The sequence below is a fragment of the Podarcis pityusensis genome (assembly GCF_964106645.2).
Source record: "Podarcis pityusensis genome assembly, chromosome: 13".
NCBI lineage: Eukaryota > Metazoa > Chordata > Lepidosauria > Squamata > Lacertidae > Podarcis > Podarcis pityusensis.
Window position 1 is genome coordinate 51530327 of NC_138038.1, and position 22634 is coordinate 51552960.

General features: G+C 50.6%; 1 protein-coding gene across 1 annotated transcript in view; it reads right to left on the bottom strand.

The window, feature by feature from the left end:
• Positions 1 to 19109, bottom strand: part of POLR2A (RNA polymerase II subunit A) — a 36683-nt gene extending 17574 nt beyond the window's left edge. Inside the window, exons 1-15 of the mRNA XM_080979588.1 lie at positions 18770 to 19109; positions 17477 to 17609; positions 17141 to 17277; positions 15312 to 15485; positions 13084 to 13365; positions 11300 to 11461; positions 10115 to 10335; positions 9891 to 10023; positions 7232 to 7356; positions 5825 to 6035; positions 4663 to 4872; positions 3176 to 3344; positions 1979 to 2073; positions 791 to 994; positions 397 to 619 (exon numbers count right to left, since the gene is read on the bottom strand). Of these exons, the coding sequence (XP_080835714.1) occupies positions 397 to 619; positions 791 to 994; positions 1979 to 2073; positions 3176 to 3344; positions 4663 to 4872; positions 5825 to 6035; positions 7232 to 7356; positions 9891 to 10023; positions 10115 to 10335; positions 11300 to 11461; positions 13084 to 13365; positions 15312 to 15485; positions 17141 to 17277; positions 17477 to 17609; positions 18770 to 18859 (2569 nt within the window). The 5' untranslated portion in view covers positions 18860 to 19109. The remainder of the gene's footprint in view (positions 1 to 396; positions 620 to 790; positions 995 to 1978; positions 2074 to 3175; positions 3345 to 4662; positions 4873 to 5824; positions 6036 to 7231; positions 7357 to 9890; positions 10024 to 10114; positions 10336 to 11299; positions 11462 to 13083; positions 13366 to 15311; positions 15486 to 17140; positions 17278 to 17476; positions 17610 to 18769) is intronic.
• Positions 19110 to 22634: the final 3525 nt, after the last annotated feature.

Sequence of the window (22634 nt, forward strand, 5' to 3'; positions counted from 1 at the left end):
GTCACATCTGTGATTGTACAGTTTGTCTGCCTTGACGCCCCAGAAGCAGAAGGTGGCACTTTAACTCTTGCTCCTTGTGGGGTTTTGGGGGTGTACAGAGCATAGCCTGAGATCTCCTGGATCAGATTGGACGAGCAAAAGAAGAGTGGCGTAACAGCTGTCCTACCTAACAGGGTTGCTTTTAGCCCCTGGGTGCTGGCGCCCCGTCTAAACCACCAAGGAAACACTGGCCTGGGTTTGGGGGTCAGGTTTTCTGAATTCCTGGATTGAACCTGATTTTCCCAGGCAGGATGGGAGGATGAATCCCGGTTGCTGAAAGAACAGCACTAAACCACCAAGTGGAGCCATGTACCCCTCTCTCTTCTCCCCCCCCCGCCCCCTTCCCTCCAAACCCACCTGTTTCAGCTGTTTTGACAGCCGTGTCGATCAGCCCCTCTCGGCCTCCCATGGCGTGGAAGAAGAACTCCGTCGGGGTGAGACCAGCCAGGTAGGAATTCTCCACGAAGCCCCTGCTCTCGGGGCCGTAGTCATCCTTGATGAAGTGGGGCAGCGTCCGGTGCTTGAAGCCAAAGGGGATGCGCTTCCCTTCCACGTTCTGCTGCCCCACCACGGCAATGACCTGTGGGGAGCAGGGGGGAAGAGGCGGGGCAGTCACCCAAAGAGCAGGGGGGAAGAGGCGGGGCAGTCACCCAAAGTGCCTGGCGTCCAGCGGAACAGGAAGGCCGTCTACCATGCCTGGTGTCCGTTCAACCACCCACCGGGTTCCTGGAAGCGGAGGGGCGAGGCCTACCTGTGAGATGTTAATCTTGGAGCCCTTTGCTCCCGAGACCACCATGGACTTGAAGTTGTTGTACTCGGAGAGGGACTTCTGGGCGGACGAGCCGGTCTTGTCTCGGGCGTCGTTCAGGATCCTGTTGACCTGGTTCTCAAAGGTCTGCCTCAGTGTGTTGCCAGGGGTGGGCTCCAGTTCGTTGTTGTGGGCCTTCTCGATCACCTGGAGTCAGGCGGGGAAAAGAGGGGGAGAGAGTCTCAGAACGGGCCCCTTCCCCCAGGACAAAGCCAAGCCCACCCAAGGCTATGGGATTGCTCTCCCCTTCCCTCTCCATCCTACCCAAACACAAGCCTCCCTTCCCTCGCCAGTGTGGTGTAGCGTTTAGAGTGTTGGTCCAGGGTTCAAATCTCCACTCGGGTGCGAAGCTCACAGGGTGGGCCTTGGGCCTGTCACTGCCTCTCTCAACCTAACCTACCTCAGAGGGTTGTCGTGAGGGAGAGAGGAGGGCTAGGTAAGCCACCCTGAGGTCCTTGGAGGAAAGATGGGCTATAGATACAATGAATAAACAAACAAACAAACCCATCTCTGCTGGATCCCACAGAGCTCTGTGAAAACCATCTCTATAAAGAATAATAATAATAATAATAATAATAATAATAATAATAATATTTATACCCCACCCATCTGGCTGGGCCTCCCCAGCCACTCTGGGTGGCTTCCAACAAAATATTAAAATACAGTAATGCAGCAAACATTAAAAACTTCCCTAAACAGACAGTATCCCCCTAACTCCACCCTGACGCACCCCTTGAAAATTGCCAATGGTTTTGGTGAAGCACCTGGCAGTTTTTCTATCTGCTGTAGCAATTGTGTGTGTGTGCTCTGCTAGGTGCTGTGCGACTTTTCACCGCCTTGTTTTCTAACACACGCGCTGCAGGCCACCCAGATGAAACCTGCGGACCACAGTTTGGGAACCTTTGGTGTCGATTTCCCCCCAGCTCCCGATCTACAGGCCAAGGGCAACCAGCCTGAAGCACTGCTGGTGGAGTCAGAAGGAAGCACGCCGTGGCCTTGAGCTCCGGTCCTTAACTGCTGTGGCCAAATAATGATGAACCCCCACCCACTCTGCCCTCTTTCCCCAAGAGCTCCTATCCCCCTCGCCATACGTTCGTCGCTTTGGGTGCAGAGTTCTGCTCCCTTCCTTACCTCTATGACATCCTGCTTGGCCTTCTTGATGGTGTTCTGAATGTCTTGGTAGGTCTTGGCATCAGCGATGGAGTCCCCGATCCCAATGGTGTGGCCTGCCAAAGAGGGGGAGAGGAGGCTCAACACCAGAAAGGGAGAACAAGAAAGCCGGCGTGGCCTAGCGGTTAGCGTCGGGCTACAGCCTGGGAGACAAGGGTTCAATTCCCTGCCGGGCCACGAAGCCCACAGGGCAACTCATAGCCTACCCTACCTGACAGGGCTGTGGGGATTAAATGAGTACCACCAAGTAGGCCACTTTGAGCCCCTCAGAGAAACAAAGAGATTATACAGGAAATAAATGAGGGTTTCCCAAACTCGGGCCTTCATCTGCTCTTGGAATACGACTCCCATCATCCCTAGCTAGCAGGACCAGCGGTCAAGGATGATGGGAATTGTAGTCCAAAATCAACTGGAGACTCAAGTTTGAGAAATGCTGCATTTTAGCCTTTGGCAGTGGAGCTGGAGCACAGCCCTTGTGTGTGACTTTGGAGTTCCAACAAAATAAATACAGTGGTACCTTGGTTTACAACCATAATCCGCTCCGAAGGTCTGTTTGTAAGCCAAAACAGGTTGTAACTCAAGGCGCGCTTCTGCCAATGGACCTCCAAAAAGTATTTAGTTGCAATCCAAAAAAATTGGTTGTAATCCCAAAAAAGTTTGCAAACCGGGACACACACTTTGGGGTTTGACGTGTTTGTAATCCAAAACGTATGCAAACCAGACTTTTTGCAAACCAAGGTACCGCTGTAATGGCAACACAGGGAACCAGTTCATGCCTAACTGAGGAGGCCCAAGGTGGGTCTAGTCGAGCAAGTACAGTGGTACCTCAGGTTAAGTACTTAATTCGTTCTGGAGATCCGTACTTAACCTGAAACTGTTCTTAATCTGAAGCACCACTTTAGCTAATGGGGCCTCCTGCTGTTGCCATGCCGCCGGAGCATGATTTCTGTTCTCATCCTGAAGCAAAGTTCTTAACCTGAAGCACTATTTCTGAGTCTGTAACCTGAAGCGTATGTAACCTGAGGTACCACTGTAAAGAGTTAAATCAGAACCCCAATGCTGCAACTGCCAGACTCCTCTGGAGGAAGAAGAAACCACGGGGGGGGGGGGAGACACCCCCCCCCACCAAAACAGACCAAGTTGCACCGTCAAGCTCACCTTCAATCAGAAGCCAGTTGTTGATAACCGTCTGGATGTTGCTGTAAAAGAGGCGGGTGACGTCGTGGCCCATCTCCAGGTAGGAGATGTGGACCAGGGAGCCGGCAGAGGTGCCCAGCGACTTCTTGCAGAGGATGCCCATGATCAGCTCCCCGTTCTCCACGATGACCTGAGGAAGAGAGGGGAAAGGAGAGCGACAGAGGAGCGTGAGGCTGGTGGGGACGGCTAGCAAATCTGGCCACAGGCAGGAAACTAGGGAAGCTCAGCTGTAGAGACCGGTATATATATGTGTGTGTGTGTGTGTGTGTGTGTGTGTGTCTGCTGCAGCTTTGCATCTCCATCCACCAGCCTGGCACCCTTTGAGCCGTGCAATTTTGACTTGCAGCAGTGGGATGTTCTGCTTTGCTCAGTGTGTTGCTCTACAAACGTTCCATCCTCTACCTCCTCCCTTCTTGTCTCTGTTAGTTCCAGCTAGTGTAAGAGGGGAACTGAGGATCAGGTGGGGAGGTTTTAGGTCTCCACCCCCATCATTCTGCCCGGACGCTGAGGTCCAGCTCCGAGGGCCTAATGGCGGTTCCCTCCTTGCGAGAAACAAAGCTACAGGGAACCAGGCAGAGGGCCTTCTCAGTGGTGGCGCCCGCCCGGTGGAACGCCCTCCCATCAGATGTCAAAGAGATAAACAACTACCTAACATTTAGAAGACATCTGAAGGCAGCATGTCCTAGGCCATAAAGATAGGAGGTAACTTTGATGTAGATTTTGTTAATCTTTAGGTAGATCTTAAGGGCCAGCAAGAGCGTTCACAAGGAGATGGTAAATGCTATCTTTCCTTGCCATCCTTCCTTTCCTGCTTACTGCTTATGAACTCCGGGATTTGCTAAATGCATTCCTCCTCGATTCCTGTTTTATTTACCCTAAAAACATGTATGCATGCTCAAAGTAGTCTTTGTAGTTAAAAGGATTTCTCTGATCTAACTTTGTCCTATGTGGGGTTTGGTTTTTTTAATGCTCAGAGGACATCTGATTGGCCCTTACAAGTGCTGTGTTAAGAGTTCTTTTGTTAATAAAAGGGACCTGGGCCAGGGAGTAACAAATTATTATTCGCACTTCCTCCCAGAGTCTGGCTGGCCAAGCCTCATGTGTATTAATCAGGGTCTGATCCTTCCTTGGCCTTTGGAACGCACCAGGCCAGGCTGGTGAAGAAGAAGAGGTAGAAGAGTTTTGGATTTGATATCCCGCTTTATCACTACCCGAAGGAGTCTCGAAGCGGCTAACATTCTCCTTTCCCTTCCTCCCCCACAACAAACACTCTGTGAGGTGAGTGGGGCTGAGAGACTTCAGAGAAGTGTGACTGGCCCAAGGTCACCCAGCAGCTGCATGTGGAGGAGCGGGGAATCGAACCCGGTTCCCCAGATTACGAGTCCACTGCTCTTAACCACTACACCACACTGGTGATGTCTGCCTTCCCCCTGCCCCACCAACAGTACCTTGGTGTCTCCGGGAGAGATGTGCTTGTAGGGCCCGCTGTCCTCATCGTCCGGGTGGGTGCTGTGCGTACGGATGCAGTTAATGTGTCCTGGGATGATGAGGGAGAAGATCTGCTTCCCGGTCCAGAGCGGGCGAGGCTTGAGGATGGCCGGCTGGGGCACTTTGCCGTCCCAGGTGGAGAGGAACATCAACAGGTTCATCACCTCGCCCTGAAGGGGAGATCAGGAGAAGGGAAGCGGAGTGGTTATTGCCTGGGCTTTCCCCCATGAAAAGGGAAGATTTCATGCTTAGAACCCGACGTCTCCCTCCCCAAAACCACCAAGCCTTACTAAAGCAGGACTTGCTACAAGTACAGGAAAAGGGGAGAGCGAAATTGCCCCCCTTTGTGCAGAAAAATCTGATAAAATATGGCATGGTTCTAGTTCCGACACTAAAACCCGCCGGAAGATTCAGGACAGGTCAAAATAAAACCCTGCTTTACACAGTGCAAAGTCAAACTATGGAACTCTCTGCCACAGGATGGCCAACTTGGATGGCTTTAAAATAGGATTAGACAAATTCACAGAGGAGAGGGTTATTGAAGACTGCTCTCCACCATCAGAGGCACCAGTGCTTCTACAACAGCAGCAAGAGTATTGTTAGTCCAGCAACAGAAGCAAAAAGAAATTCCGACAAAAGAATGGCAGACGAAATTAATGGACTACGCAGAATTGGACAAAATGACAGGAAGGATTTGAAACCCGCGGGACCAGAGATTTAAGAAGTCTATGAATTATTTGAAGAGCAACTGTAGCCAACAAATTACGCAAGAAGTTTTGTAAGGAGAAATATACAAAATGTTACAAAGTAGAAAAAGAGATACTGGTTATGAGTCTGAAATGTAATAGGGAAAATAAGAAATGCATACTGAGAGATTAGATTGGAAAATTTTCAGACAGGATTGATGGAAGTCAAGAAAATTGAATAAGATGTAAAAGTATGTTCAATTACTGTTGAAAATGGTATGTTAAAAAACTAATAAAAATTATATTAAAAATGAAAGAGGCAGCGATGCTTCTGAAGGCCTGTTGCTGGAAACCACAGGAGGGGAAGGTGGTCTGGGGCTGGACTGGCTCTGAAGCCATGCGCAAGTAAGGCTGCCTCTGCAAAACCTGCCCTCACCCTCTCTAGGAAGACGTCTCTCTTGGTGAACTTGCGGACGGCCGTCAGGGTGTCCTGCACGATGCCCATGACGGGCCTGTTGGACTGAGGCGTGACAATCATACGGGGCACCATGGCCAGCTCTTGGATCTCGGCCCGCGTCTCCAGGGACTGGGGGAGGTGCAGGTTCATCTCGTCGCCATCAAAGTCGGCATTGTACGGGGTGGTCACACTGGTGGAGAGGAAGAGAGAGAGGGAGATTGAGAACAACGGAGGGCAGCGCTCAGGCCGAGTGCCAGGAAGGAAAGTGTACGGATACCTGCCTGAGTTTGCAGAGAGGGAAAACCAGGGATGGGGAGCAGCTGGGTCAGGCGGTCTTGGAATCACAGCTGTCAACATTTCCCTTTTTTTAAGGGAAATTGCCTTATTCCGAATAGGATTCCTCGCAAGAAAAGGGGAAAGTTGACAGCGATGCTTGGAATTGAGGTTGAATCCTGACAAGACGGAAGTACTGTTTTGGGGGGACAGGAGGCGGGCGGGTGTGGGGGACTCCCTGGTCCTGAATGGGGTAACTGTGCCCCTGAAGGACCAGGTGTGCAGCCTGGGAGTCATTCTGGACTCACAGCTGTCCATGGAGGCGCAGGTCAATTCTGTGTCCAGGGCAGCTGTTTATCAGCTCCATCTGGTGCGCAGGATGAGACCCTCCCTGCCCGCAGACTGTCTCGCCAGAGTGGTGCGTGCTCTGGTTATCTCTCGCTTGGACTACTGCAATGTGTTCTACGTGGGGCTACCTTTGAAGGTGACCCGGAAGCTACAATTAATCCAGAATGTGCCAGCTAGACTGGGGACTGGGAGCAGCCGCCGAGACCACATAACACCAGTCTTGAAAGACCTACACTGGCTCCCAGTACGTTTCTGAGCACAATTCAAAGTGTTGGTGCTGACCTTGAAAGCCCCAAACGGCCTCAAAGGCCCAGTAGACCTGAAGGAGCATCTCCACCCCCATCGTTCTGCCCGGACACTTAGGTCCAACGCAAAGGGCCTTCTGGCGGTTCCCTCCCTGCGAGAAGCCAAGTTACAGGGAACGCGGCAGAGGGCCTTCTCGGTGGTGGCGCCCGCCCTGTGGAACACCCTCCCACCAGATGTCAAAGAGAAAAGTAACTACCAGACTTTTAGAAGACATCTGAAGGCAGCCCTGTTTAGGGAAGCTTTTAATGTTTAATAGGTTATTGTATTTTAGTGCTTTGTTGGGAGCTGCCCAGAGTGGCTGGGGGGACCCAGCCAGATGGGCGGGGTATAAATAATAAATTATTATTATTATCATCCCTTTCCAAAAAGTAAGCCGAACCTTCCCCCCTCTTTTTCAAGCCTGCCCCTTATCCACGCACTCCGTGACACGCGCAGAGAGAACTGCGCCTTCTCCCCCACCTGAGATTGAGGCGAAAGGTGGACCACGGCAGGATGCGGACCCTGTGCCCCATCATGGACATCTTGTGCAGCGTCGGCTGCCGATTGAAAATGACGATGTCGCCGTCGCACATGTGCCGTTCTACCTGGAAGGGGAGATCAAGCAGGAGAACCTGCTGGTTTGCTGCCTCGAAGGATGGGCAGGAAGATTGGAGGGAGCCAGGGGGGAGGAAGACTGCGAAGCGCACATGGAATCTTCCGCAGCCAAACTTATTCAAGTGCTGAATCCGCATCAGCGCGAATTCTGAAAACTTTTGTCGTTTGCACAGATGCACGTTGGTATCGCACGAGGAAGCACCAGGGAAATAGGACACAACCCAACTTCAAGAAGCCTGCATATTTATTAAATAGCAACACCCTAGTGGTCCCGGGCCCTAAGGAAGTCAGATTAGCTTCAACCAGAAGCAGGGCCTTTTCAACACTGGCCCCGATGTGGTGGAACGCTCTGCCTCATGAGACCAGGGCCCTGCAGGATCTGATTTCTTTCCGCAGGGCCTGTAAGACAGAGTTGTTCCGCCTGGCCTTTGGCTTGGAGCCAATTTGATTCCCTTTCTTTTTTCTTTTCCTTCTCCTCCTGCGAGGAGGCTACATTTCAATATTTTAATGTTGTATTTTAATTTTGTTTTTAAGTTGTAGTCATTCAGCTTGTTTTTATTATTGCTTGTAAGCCGCTCTGAGCCCGGCCTTGGCTGGGGAGGGTGGGGTATAAATAAAAATTATTATTATTATATAATGGAGCGAAGGGGAAATATTTTTTCAGACCAAGGGCCATATTCCTTTCTGGGGGAAACTCCCAGGGGCCACATGCCAGGGGCAGGCAGGGCCAGAGAAAAGCTGGCAAAGCAACAAATTTAAGTATTTACCTTTTTAGGCTATGCTAGTTTCTATGCTCACTCACTCATCCCTCTTTATCCTCTCTCCAGGAAAGAAAGAGGCATTATCAGAGCTCAAGGGCACCAGCCCAGCAAGGCAAAAAGACCCAAGAAGCGGGAGAGGGAAGGTCAGTGACAGGGGTGGCCTGTACAGAGTCCCGAGGGCAAGACACCCGAACGCCCGCTCTGCTTGCTGCACTGATTTCTAGCTTACTACGTAATAATGTTAAGCAAAGCCTGGATTCTGGAGCAGGTCAAGGGCCACCCAAGCTGAGCAGTCTGTTCTCACAGTATCCAACCAATGCCTATTAATAAAACAACAACAACAATAATTTGCATTCCGCCTTTGATATGTAGACCCAGGGGTGCAAACCTGAATAAAATATTGGGAGGGCCCAGGGAAGCCCCACCCTGAATAACTGATCACAGCACCATTTGAATGGTAATGCCTATCATCTTTTGGGGGGGGGGCCTGGCCCCCTCAAATATTTTATTGGGGGAGGGGCCGAAGGAATGTCAGCTCCTGGGAGTTGGCTACTATGCGTAGACCGCAGGGTGGTTTGCAAAACATAAAAATACAGTATCAGATGTCAAAGAGATAAACAACTACCTGACAATTAGAAGACATCTGAAGGCAGCCCTGTTCAGGAAAGTTTTTAAGGTGTGACATTTTAATGTATTTTTAATTTTTGTTGGAAGCTGCCCAGATTGGCTGGGGAGACCCAGCCAGATGGGTGGGGTACAAAACAAAACAAAACAAAACAAAACAAATAAAATAAATAAAATAAAATAAATAAAATAAAATAAAATTATAAAAAACACAACGTTCATAATGAAAAAGGTAACAAAAACCAATAACCCCCTCCCATTTAAAAGGGCATCGGGTGTTAATCAGCCAAAGGTCTGGTTGAAAAGGGATGTTTTTGCCAGGCGCTTAATGTTAATTAAGTCACCAGATGAGCCTCCCTGGGGGGCAGCATTATCTTACCCGGCCTGCCCCACATGGGAAGGTTTGCAAAGAGCGATACGTCCCCAAACCCTTTGGTCTCTCTCTCTCTCCCCCTCTGGCATTTCCCAACTGTCCCATTTGCTGGAATTTGTCCAACTTTAAAGGAATGCTTGGCGTGGTCACTTACAAAAAAGGCCACTGGAGTCTATTGGAATGGAAGAGGCTACAAGACCTGAAGCTCACACAAGGCCTTTCTTTTAATGCTAGCAGATGAATCAAAGAATTGTAGGGTTCTGCTGGCGGAACAAGCAAGGCACAGGTAAGGTAAAGGGACCCCTGACTGTTAGGTCCAGTTGTGGCCGACTCTGGGGTTGCGGCGCTCATCTCGCTTTATTGGCCGAGGGAGCCGGCGTACAGTTTCCGGGTCATGTGGCCAGCAGGACTAAGCCGCTTCTGGCGAACCAGAGCAGCGCACGGAAACGCCGTTTACCTTCCCGCCGGAGCGGTACCTATTGATCTACTTGCACTTTGATGTGCTTCCGAACTGCTAGGTTGGCAGGAGCAGGGACCGAGCAACGGGAGCTCACCCCGTTGCAGGGATTCGAACCGCCGACCTTCTGATCGGCAAGTCCTAGGCTCTGTGGTTTAACCCACAGCGCCACCCGCGTCCTGGAACAAGCAAGAGGGCTCCCCAAATCCTTCTTTGGTCCAGTACCACTGTGGGCTTACTCCGGGGTGGGAAGGGACTGTGATTCTCCTACCCAACTTTGTGCCCTGTCCCGCCCCCAGCGGAACTGACCTTGTACCCTATCTGCAGGTGGAGGTCGCTGGGCTTTGGGTGGAAGCGGAGGTCAATCCGGTCGCCGTTGTCCCGAATAATGTATTTGGCTCCGGGGTACTGGCTGTTCCCTCTGCGCACCAGCTCCTGCAGCCTAGCGGAGGCGGAGAGGGGTTAGCCGGCATTCGGGGCGCGAGGCACCTGAGTACACCAGACGCGGGGTGGGGTGGGGAAAGGGGGCTCACCTGTCGATGTTGAAGGGCGTCACTATCTCGGCGAAGGTCATGTTGGCCGCGATGGAGCGAGGCACGCCCACCTGGTCGATGGAGAGATTGGGATCCGGGGTGATGACCGTCCGGGCCGAGAAGTCCACTCGCTTGCCCATCAGGTTCCCTCGCACGCGCCCCTCTTTCCCCTTCAGCCTCTGCTTCAGGGACTTCAGAGGCCTCCCCGATTTCTGCATGGCCTGGAAATCAAGAGGTTGGAGGAAGCAAAGCATTACTCTCTTGCAAAAGCTGGTGTGGAACATGAAAGTGCAAAGAATGGCTTGCTTTTGCCTGTGGAGCAAGGAGGAGCGTCCTATTCTGGACACTGGTCCTCCCACTGACTGGGAACCGCTCTTAAGACTTCTAGGTAAGGGAAACAGGTCAACTTTCTAATCTAATTCAAGGCAGGACAAGCCGACGGATTAAGAACCGAGTGAAATTCTGCTATCCTGTCCAACAGATATGTGATTTTGCGTGTCTCTGTGTATCAATCTCTTTCCTAATCAACTCAATGTATTTTTGTGTCTCAGGAGACAATGGAAGAGTTATGCCTTTAGGGGGTGAAGACAAACTTTTGGAGTTACAGCACTGCTGAGCTACAACTCCATGCCAACAGGGGCTGATGGGAGCTGTAGTCCGCGTGGGTTATCCCTGCCTTATGCGCTACATATATTCCACGTCAACCACCATCAACTCGACTGCCCTCCAGCTGCTTTGGACAACAACTCCCATCAGCCACACCCAGCACAACTGTGCCGTTGGCAGGGGCTGATGGGAGTTGTAGTCCGGAGCGCTGGGAAGGCAGCCAATCAGGTGAAGACTGCTCTAACGGAGCCTATTTGCTTCTAATGAAATGTGAATCAATAACAACCACCAAACTGAGACAACTTTTGGGTTCCCACTCCCCATTTCTGTCCAAACCGCAGAAGGGGGGGGGGGGCAGAAAGTCTCCTGTAATCAGAATGAACGTAAATATTGCTCCAGACCAGCAGACCTGGGGAGGCCTCCGCCAAAAGAAGCTTAACTGCCTGCACTCACCAAGATGGGTTTGCCTGTGGAGGGAAGTGTCGCAGCCACCTAGGGCTCACTGACTCCTCTGTGAAAGAGGGGCAGCTGCAGATTTCTACCCTGCTAGGGGCAGGCAGAGGCCCCCTAAGCACTTACACGGGGCAGCCCAGGCAGCTCATTGTCCACCATGGTGGCCACGTGGAACTGCAGCAGCTTGACGTCTTCAGCAATGACGTGGGCGGCTGCTCCGTTCTGCTCGTTCCTCCGCAGCTGGTTGTTGATCTTCACAATGTCAGCCAGCTTGTGAGTCAAGTCGTCCTGAGTGGGGAGAGGAAGGAAACAGCCTGTCAGGGCAGACAAAATCAGCCTACCTGGACCCCGCAATCCTCACCGGAGGCGCTTCTTCGCGTGCTCCCTCCACAGGAAGTCTGGAGGGTGGCCACACCACAGCAGGCCTTTTCAGTGGTGGCTCCCTGCTTATTGAACAGGGACCTGGCATGATCATTACGTATCTGCAGGTGCCCAGCAAAAATATTTCTTTGTGCTAGGCCTCTGGCTTTCATATATGGTCTCTCATAAGTGAGTTGGATGTTTTAATCCAGCTTCTTAAGCAACAGAATTGTCTTTTTCTTTTCTTCCCCCCAGTTTTAATAAATCTGGCTGTTTTCGTTTGCTTAACATTTCACATTGCATAAGAGTCACTTCATTAAAAAAAAAAAGTAACTAACAATTGGCAAAGATGAAAGCAGAGGAAAGTTGGCCCTTTGATACGTTCTCCTTGCAAGCCACTGGCTAATTGCCATTTGAATGGCTGCATATGACATACAAAAAAAGAACCCTGCAGGATCAGGCCAATGGCCCACCTAGTCCAGTATCCTGTTCTTACAATTGCCAACCAGATGCCTGTGGAAGACCTGCATGCAGGATTCGATCACAGGAGCCCTCTCCTGCACCTGTGGTTTCCAGCAAGCAGTATTTGGAAGAATTACTGCAGTTTTCCCCAAACTTAGGTCCCCGGCTATTCCTGGACTACAACTCCCTTCATGCCTAGCTAGCAGGACCAGTCATCAGGGATGATGGGAGCAAGAGCTGAGGACCCAAAGTTTGGGAAACGCTGCATTTCTGCCTCTGGCGGTGTGCCTTTTGAGTTGGAACGAGGCTTGCTCTCTTCCCCAGCCCCCGCAAGTCCACCCTTGTATCAACATCTCTCCTAGTCCACTCAATGTGTTTTTTGTGTCTCAGGAGACAATAGAAGAGTTCTGCCTTCAGGGGTGAAGACCAACTTTTGGAGAGTGAACAGCGCTGCTGAGCTACAACTCCATGCCGACAAGGGCTGATGGGAGCTGTAATCCGCATGGACCACCCCTGGCTTATGCGCTACATATATTCCACGTCAACCACCATCAACCTGGCTACCCTCCAGCTGCTTTGGATAACAACTCCCATCAGCCACACCCAGCACAACTGTGCCGTTGGCAGGGGCTGATGGGAGTTGTAGTCCGTAGTGCTGGGAGGGCAGCCAAGCAGGTGAAGGCTGCTCTTTCTGCAGGGCCTGCAAGACGGAGCTGTTCTGCCAGGCCTTTGGTCGGGGTTCAGTCTGACTCCCTTGCCCCTTTCATAAGAACTTGCATGAAAGCGGCCTCCCAATTTTTCTCACAGGCTCATATAAGTTCAGCACAAACAGTTGGGCCTCGTGAGCATTTAAGGTCATAGAATCAGAGTTGGAAGAGACCACAAGGTCCCCAACCCTAATCTGCGGGTTGCCATCTAATTGGATTTTATTCTGATCCTGATCTGATTTGAGGATGTATTTTAATTGATTGTCTGATTTTATGTTAATGTGTTAGCTGCATTTGATGTTAGCCGCCCTGAGCCCGGCTTCGGCTGGGGAGGGCGGGATATAAATAAAAATTATTATTATTATTATTATTGGCCCATACCTGATTCCTGGCAGAGCCCTGCATGACGACAGCGGGGCGGACAGACAACGGCGGGACCGGGAGCACCGTGCAGATCATCCACTCAGGCCTGGCGAACTTGGGGTCCATGCCCAAGATGAAGCACTCCTCGTCCGAGATGCGCTTGAAGATCTCGTGCACCCGCTCCGGGCTCAGCAGGATCTTCTTCTCCTGAGAGTCCTCGTTCACATGCTTCCACTCAGCGTAGAGCTCCAGGCCCGAGCGCCGGATCCTCGGCTGGTAGCGCCCGCAGCCGCCGTGACCCTGGATAAAGAGGCAGCAACGGGGCAAGGCTGTCAGGTCAATCAGGGGTCCCCTGCAACTGCCGTAAGCCTAGGGCAGTATTTCTCAAAACTGGGTCTCCTGCTGTTGTCGGACCAGAGCTCCCGTCATCCCTGGCTAGCAGGACTAGTGGTCAGGGGTGCTGGGAGCTGTAGTGCAACAACAGCAGGAGACCCACTGCCCTAGTGGCACATTTGAAACTCTTAAGGAACCGTCGGAGGTGGTCCCTTCCAACTCTACAATTCTGGGATTCTATGATCTGGGAGAGCATCCACAACGGTCCAGGAGGCAGAGAAGAAAAGCGAGTGTTAAGATAGCACGTAACATCTTACAAGCTCAACCAACCAAAGTGTTGGTGCTGACCTTTAAAGCCCTAAACGGCCTCGGTCCAGAATATCTGAAGGAGCGTCTCCACCCCCATCTTCAGCCCGGACACTGAGGTCCAGCTCCGAGGGCCTTCTGGCGGTTCCCTCACTGTGAGAAGTCAGGTTACAGGGAACCAGGCAGAGGGCCTTCTCAGTGGTGGCGCCCGCCCTGTGGAACGCCCTCCCACCAAATGTCAAAGAGAACAACAACTACCAGACTTTTAGAAGACATCTGAAGGCAGCCCTGTTGGGGGGGCCACTAGGGGCGCATCAGAAGATGGCTGACAATAACATCTCTCCGACCCACACGAGGTAATTTGGAGGCTGTGATGGGAATAAATAGCCTCCCTACCCCCCCAGGATTGTGGGGGGGGGGACTGCCCTTGCCTGCTGTGCCCTATACCACCCCCGAATTTGTGGGGATGGGGGCACTAGGCACAATGCCCTCCTGTGGGATTTCGGCGCTCCTGGACGCCGTCTCTGATCCGTGCCAATAGCTGCAAGAACTTCAAAAGAAACAATTTGGATGAAGCGAATGCACATATTTCAAGGAAGGAGGGGGAGTAAAGACTGCTAACAGAAGAGATCTCTGATAAAACAAGACGAGTCGGAGGAACAAGTATAAATCATGAGAAGATACGCCAAGACTCGGTATGGCAAAGGGACTGATGGGGGAAGGGGGGGGGAAACCTTTCTTTTCTTTCCTTTATGCGATTAAACAAGAATCCCCCCCCCCAGTCAGAAATGTCGTTTTAAGGACTTAAGCTGTGGATTTAAGGCTGTGTGGAGATAAACTTTCGAACCAAAGCATGTTTTGAGAAGAGCGTGGAATGTTTAAGGGCTTTGGAATGACGCAGTTAAAAGTGCCGTCGCCATATTGGGAAGTTGTGTCGGAGGACTTAAGTCTGGGAGGAGAAATAGAGCTGTTTTTATATTGTGGGTGAAACTCCTCAGAGGGACTTAAGAACGACAGTTCTGTAATTAAAGATGGAAAGAGCGATGTTATCTATGAAGGCGATGATATATGGAAACCATCTCGATTTGAGGAATGGAAGAACGGAAAAATTCACACAGGATTATTATTGGTGTTTATCGGCTTAAGGAGACTATCAGAAGAGATCATAAAGAAAAAAGAGAAAATATATGAACAAGATGTGATGTGGAAACAGCAAGATAAGACTGAATAGAATTATGAACTTTGTTTGGACTGATTTGGACATTAACGCAGTAGCAAGAAGATGATCAGAATCCCCCTTCGGATCTTGAAATATGGGTCCCCTCAACAAAATTTAAAATTCGGCTTTGTAATTCGGAATTTATGTGATGTGATTTGATTTGATTTGATTGGCCGGTTAATAAAATTTATAAAAAAAAAAAAAAAAGATGGCAGCCCTGTTTAGGGAAGCTTTTAATGTTTGATGTATTACAGTATTTTAATATTTCTTTGGAAGCCGCCCAGAGTGGCTGGGGAAGCCCAGCCAGATGGGCAGGGTATAAATAATAAATTATTATTATTATTACTATAACCCCAGTGGGCTTGCGCAGCCGATTTGCGGTCCTGACCTTTTCCTTCGTGATGTCCTCGTCGCCTTCGGTCTGCTCAACTCCAAACTTGTTGTCCATCTCCTCCCCGCCTTCGCAGATGTTCTTGCCTTTGCAAAGGTCGTATACGTGGGTCAAACGCTTCTTCGGTTGCCCTTTGGATTTAGCCAGGATGTCTTTGATCTTCGGGTTGTTCTGCGGCAAAAAGAAGAACGGGGCGTTCCCCCCAAATAATCAAGGGTGTGATCAACCGTGCCAGATTTTGGGTTCTTTTGAATGACCGCCCCACCCCAACATCCTCAATACTACGGGGTAATAGAAAAAGCCAATTTACACCTAGTGCAATTGTAAACGGGACTATAACTCCCCTTATCCACGACTACCAGCAAATGTGAGAATATCCCAATATTCGCCATAGCTCTTGGGAAGTAGGCCTCACATCAGAGGGGACATGGGCAGGCTGGGAAGGGATGCAACGGGCCTTTCTTGCTGCAATGACAAGAACACTCCACAGATACCAGTATTCTGTTCTCTTAGGATGAATCCATATTATTCTGCCTTCCTGAGCGGTTCAATGTGGGGGGTTCGTACACCCAAAGTGTTTGGAGTCAGAATAGGGGGAAACAGAAGACCTTTGAACTCAAGCTGAACAAAGGGAAGGGGAGGGCTGACACAAACAGGGCCTTCTTGGGAGTGGCACCTATTCACCTTGTGCCATAATGGCTCATTTTTCAGAACTAGGTAAAAAATGTTTTTATTTCCCCTATTTCTGGTTCTCAGTGGCTACTAACATTGATTATTTCAAGTAACCCTTAAGATTTCTGTAGCTGGTGGAACTGTTTTTTGAGTTGTAGGTTGGCGCTGTGGGGCAGCTTAAGAATTATATACTGAAAGGTGAGATTAAAAACAAAAATGGATGATTGCCCACAAAGAAGCCACACAAGGCTTCACTAAGAGCAGAATGTAGAGTTAGGATGAAAATATATTGGTCAACCCTAAGGCTTGTCAGCATGCACTCACCTGGTCACCTGTGGCAAGTAACCAAGAGCCAACAAGACAGGAAATTGTGGACAGAAAATTAGATTATTTCTTTTCTTTGAAAAGCCACAGGGCAGCACAGCCAGGAAAACTGGACAAAGCATTCCCAGTGTGGTCTGACCAAGGCAGAATAGAGTGGGACTATTACAGTGGTACCTCAGGTTAAGTACTTAATTTGTTCCGTAGGTCTGTTCTTAACCTGAAACTGTTCTTAAACTGAAGCACCACTTTAGCTAATGGGGCCTTCTGCTGCCGCTGCGCCGCTGGAGCACGATTTCTGTTCTCATCCTGAAGCAAAGTTCTTAACCCGAGGTACTATTTCTGGGTTAGCGGAGTCTGTAACCTGAAGCGCCTGTAGCCTGAAGCGTATGTAACCCAAGGTACCACTGTAGTAGCTAATGTCGCAGAAGGCAGAATCAGGATTCAAAATGACCTTTTGACAGATTGGAGAACTGCGCCCAAAGTAACAAAATGAATTTCAATTGGAAACATTTGAATTGAGCATCCTCTCAATTCCTTCATAATTTATATTGATGTTGAACAACAACAGGCCCAGGACAGAACCCTGCAACACCACACTTGTCACTCTCCCCCCCCCCCCCCGATGACCAGGAACCATAAATGAGTACACTTTGGGTTCGGTCAGCCAACCAACTACAAATCCACATAACAGTTCCCTCGTCCAGCCCACGTTTCACCAGCTTCTTTGTGAGAATATCACGGGGGACTTAGTGAAAAGCCATGCTGTTTTCGGCTATTCACTGATCTGAGCTTGTTTCTAAAGCTGTCCAGTAGCTCCAGCCATTACTCACAGAGTCAACCAGCAGCTTGGAGCAGAAAAAGCAGACGCAACGGAGAACCTTCATCGTCTTGCCCAAGAAGCCGACGTGGAAGACAGGCTTGGCCAGCTCAATGTGTCCGAAATGGCCGGGGCATTCTGTCATGTTGCCTGCCAGAGAACAGAAGGACGGGGAAATCATGAGCCCCTCCGACTCCCCAATTGTGAGACTGGCCCCCTCATCCCCTTCCCAAGAACCAGTTTTCCTAGTGAGGCCCCAGCATAGTCTCCCCCAGCCTGTTACCGTGGGGCTGGGGCTGCCGGGAGTTGTAGTACAAAGCGCCTGGCGCGCACTGCCCTAAGAGCCCACCTGCACAGGTCTGGCACCGTCCTGTCCTTTCAATGACACCCTGTCGAGGGTCCATCAGGCCCCCCAGCTTGGGGCGACCCCCTTCTGTTGTCTCAGGGTATTTGATCCCCCCTTCCGTCACCGACATCCGTTTCTAGAGGAAAAAAAGAAAGCAGACGTCAAGAATGGGGACCCAAACAGCATCAGAAGCCCTAGAAGAAGAAGAAGAAAAGAATGATATCTAGGTTTGGAGATACAAGGAACAGAAGCGCAAAGGGCGTTTTATTATTATTATGTCACGTCCCTAATGGTCCTCTAAAAACCATTGCTAGGAAAACAAAGCGTTTTTAAGTGAGTGAAGACTATCAGGAGGATACCTTCCATTCAGGAGAGAATTTACTGCGGGGATAAAACAGCTTCGCAAACTTTACAGCCTGCCCTAGCTCTCCACATCAACAAGATTACAGGCAAAAATGAAAGACGACAGCGAAGCTCTACTACGTACAGCAAGACCCATTTCATCGATTTTCTCTCCCCACACAGAAGGAGCTTTCTGAGATTTTAATGGGAGACAAGCAACAAATGCCACTTAAAACGCAGGATCTGTGAGCAAGTTTTAAGGAGAGTGAGGCTAAGGCCAGCTCAACCGAAACTTACTTGCTGTGTGTTTTATATGGAAACAAATAAAAACTGCAAAGTTCTTTCAAAATGCAGTTTTGGAGTCAGTGGAGCAAATGTGTGCATGCCTATAATAGTCTTCAGCATAAAGATGCCAACATGGACTGTGCTGCCACTCCTTTGAAAACAAATTGGTATCTTTTGCTAAAAGGCGGCATAAAAATCAAATTAATAATAAGAGTCCCAGCAGCAAAACTAGCCAATTATTAAGAAAAAAATGATAAGGAAATCCACTTAGGTACCCCGGGGGGGGGGGTCCAAGGAACAGAGTTTTGTGGCACTTTTAACATCTGCAAACTGGTGGGAAAATTTGTCTTGCAGGAGCGAGCACGCTTCTGGCTGCCTTCTTGCAAACCAACATTTTTTGGGGGGGTAGGGGGAGAGAACACTGTGCCCCCCCCAGGAAGGTGCAATCGATCTCCCTTTCTCCCACAGGAAAGCCAAGCACACCCGCCTTTTTTTCCTTCTTTATTTCAGCATTGCCCTTCCAAAATCCCAATGCGATAAAAAGTCTGGAGAAAGTTCTTCGAAAGACCCCCCACCGCCCACCCGGCACTCTTATTTTTCGCACCACCACCACACCTTCTTTAAATCATAAAGAAAAAGATATAAAAAGAGAGCGGCGCGCGAACCCACCATCTCATCCGGGCTCAGGATGCCGAATTGCACGCGCTTGATGGTGCGCAGCGGGCACGCGCTGTCCCCGGACGGCGCTCCCCCGTGCATCTTTGCACACTTTTTTTTTTTCCGCCTCTCTCCGCCTTTTGGGGTGTCACGTGACGCAGACGCGGCGCCGCCTCCGCCTCAGCCAGGAAGCAGCCGCGGCCCCTCCCCCACACGCTCCGGTTTCCACCGAGGCCTACCGAGCTCGCCGCGGGTTCAGGGACTGGGTCTCCCTCGCCGCCCCGCGGACCGCGAGTCGGGGAGGTGGCGGCAGACTCAGCCGCGTCCCCCAACTCCGCCCCACCCGCGCGCGCGCGCGCCCTCGCGACCACGTCCGGCCGCCTATCCCCTTCCCTCCCTTCTTCTCCCTCCGCGCTCTAAAGCGCGACTGAGCCAGCAGGCTCTCCGGCGCCGCCTTATATAGACTCTCCCCCCTGCACGGGGCTACAGGAGCAGAACGGCAAGGGCGAGGACGCGGAAGTGGGCGGCGCCGCGGCCTGCGTCCCCCTCCGAGCGGAGGAGAGACGGAAGGGGGCGTGGCTAGAGCGAAGGGGTTGGGAGAAGAGAAAAGCGGACAGGGAGGCGCCGCATTCGGTGGGGGTGCGGCCATACCAATTGAGTAAAAGGGGGGGGAGAGAAAGAGATAAAAGGCGTTGGGTGAATTGTCTGGCTGTTCGCCTTTGGCAAATCGATAGATCGCCTGTTTTTAGTTTGTGCATCTCGAGGCCTTACGTGTTTCCCCGGGGAGGGCGGGGGGGGAGGGCCATTTGGTTTCAATGGGGATTGTTCCCGAGTAAAACGAGTAAAACCAGCAGAGACATCATCTTGCCAACAAAGGTCCGTATAGTTAAAGCGCTGGTTTTCCCAGTAGTGATGTATGGAAGTGAGAGCTGGACCATCAAGAAGGCTGATCGCCGAAGAATGGATGCTTTGAATTCTGGTGCTGGAAGAGACTCTTGAGAGTCCCATGGACTGCAAGAAGATCAAACCTCTCCATTCTGAAGGAAATCAGCCCTGAGTGCTCCCTGGAAGGACAGATCCTGAAGCTGAGGCTCCAAGACTTTGGCCACCTCATGAGAAGAGAAGACTCCCTGGAAAAGACCCTGAGGTTGGGAAAGATGGAGGGCACAAGGAGAAGGGGACGACGGAGGATGAGATGGTCGGACAGTGTCCTCGAAGGGACCAGCATGAGTTTGACCAAACTGCGGGAGGCAGTGGAAGACAGGAGGGCCTGGCGTGCTCTGGTCCATGGGGTCACGAAGAGGCGGACACGACTAAACGACTCAACAACAACAACAAAAACGAGTTTAGGATGGCAATCGGGGTCAAGGAAATGGGGGAAGTTGAGGCTCGCCTCGACCAAAGTCAATCAGAACTTGTTGCAAATGTCAGTGACAGCAGGATTTTGCACTTGAAGGGGGTTCTGTTTCACACAGAAGCCTGTCACTCGTTAATGCTTTTTTGTTTCCAAAAATAAATGCAAAGCGTTTGCAAAACAAATAAAAGAGTAACCAGCTTTTTCCACAATTTTGAAACCTTACTGCTTCCAGCAGTGGTTTAAACTGGGAAATCTGACCTTACTGAGTTAGAAAGCTTTGTATGCGCAACCTCATCCTTTGCATCGGAATTGATTTCAATGGGACATGCTCCTAAATCGGATTGCAAATCCGAAATATACGTTTTCTTGCCGAATTACTCTCTCCTCCTCCCCCTACTAATGGTTCGGTCTGCAAAGAGGGCGGAACCTCGTCCCAGTTCCGGCTGCTTTCGCGGGGGACTCCGCGTTCGTCATTGACTATTCATAAGCCCGGGAGGGAGGGAGAAAGAAAAGAAGTGGGTGTGGTCATGTTCCGAAACTCGCCGAAAATGGCCGAAGGGGACCGAGGGTGGAGGAGCGGGGTTTCTCTCAGAGCCAGCTTTTGTCGAGAGCGAAGGGGAGGCGGATGGAACGCTCCGGGGAGTGGCCTTCAAAGCGCCGGGCTCGCGCATTTCGCTTGGCCGGGAGGCGGCGCCAGGCTGCCCCGCCGCTCACCCTTGGAAAGCCCGCGGCTTCGGGGCCTACCTCCGGAACTGAGGCCTTCGTGGGGGAGGCACCTAAAGCAGACTTTGGGGGTAACGAAGGCTAGAACTGACGTCGATTACGGGGGCGGGGGGGTTAGGAACACGGAAATTTTTTCCCGACTAGATGTTGGATGGGGGGGTTTCATAGTTGGGGTCGTGGGATTGAGTGGGGGGCCTTTACTTACGGGGGGCCCTTTAGCGACATGGGGGGTGAGCCTGGCCCTTGGGGGGGTCGGTGTGTGGTGGTGAATGGTTTAGATTCGGTGTGTAGGAGTGAAAAAGGGGGGAAATAATTGACTGGACGTGTGGTTTTTTTGGGGGGGGTATTTGTGTTTTGGGGGGCCTTGGGAGAGCGAGGGGTGGATCTTTAATGTGTGTGGGGGGGGTCAAATAAATGTTTAAAATCTAAAGTTTTTTATTGAGGGACGAAGGAGTATCTCTGGAGATACTTGTGGGGAGAGAATAGGGTGAGAAAATGAGAAAAATCGGGGGGGGGGAGCCCTGGAGAAATATTGGGGGGGGCAGGGAGGGGGAAAGCAAGGCAATTTCTCTGTGTCGGTGCCCAAGAAGACTTAAAACTTGGCATTTTGGACTGAGGAGATTAAGAAGAATTCATTAGATTTCTGGACCTTTTTTTGGTGGGGGGTGGGTAGGTAACAATGTGGGAATTTGTGGTTTTTAATGGGGAAAATTACTTGGGCAGTGATGGGGAAGGGCTTATGTGTGGGTATTAAAAGAATTCAGGTTGGCGGGGTTTTCGGTCTGGAAGCCAGCCAGCTTTTGGATGCTGCTGCTGCCCCCCCCCCCAAAAAAAAAATCAGGAGAAGGTGAGGTTTAATTGGTAGGGGAATGTACCTGTGGGTGGTGGTGCGAGAATGGCCTTTAAGTTTTTGTGGAGTTAAAAAGGCTCCCTTGAAAGTTCAGGGTGTGTCTTTTTTGGGGGAAGCCAGCTGCGTAAATGGGGATTTTGGAGACAAAAGCTGTGTGTGTAGGAAGCAGACTAAGAACTGCTTGGTGTTTTTGGTGCTGGGAGTGAGTGGAGGAGGGGATATTGGCTGAACATTTTGGATGGGAAGTAACACATCAAGTTTATTTGGATTTAAAAGATTATATTCCACCCTTCAGCAGAGCTGCCTGGGCAGGTTACAAAACTGATAAAATATCACATTGTTTTGGGGGTTTTTAATTACAAAAATACCAACAACAACAACCCCATACACATTCTGAAAGCCCGGAAGATTTAATAGCACCTTTTTGCATGGAACAGTGTTGGCAGTAGATGAGACTCACTGAAGTAAATTCACTGAATGGGCCATCGCTTCTGAGAAGGTGCTCTGTGGGCAACTGGAGGAGCGTGGAGATTACCTGAATGCACAGATAGGTTCGTAAAGGGGAGCAGGTTTTCCTTCAGGCACTTGGTTCCTACGCAGGTTTAGCTGAAAGAGTGATTGGTTGTTTACAGAACTGAGAAAACACTCCACATTGTCTGTTTATGGTAAACCTTTATAATCCTAGCTGATCTTCTGGAACACGTCTGGGTTTGGGGGGGGTGGGGAAGGAACTTGTGGATAACATACTGAGAATCAAAAGAAGTGGGTTGGTGTTGATGACATTGGAATTAAATATCTGGAGAGCAGAGAGACCCCAGAGGGAAGGAAGTAAAAGACAGGAAGGGAGATCTATGGTTGTGTAACTCAGGTGTGAGTGTTAGAAGCTGGGACTACAGATGAGGTAGGAAGAAGACAGTTCAGAATGTGGAATGCGGGTGATAGCAGCA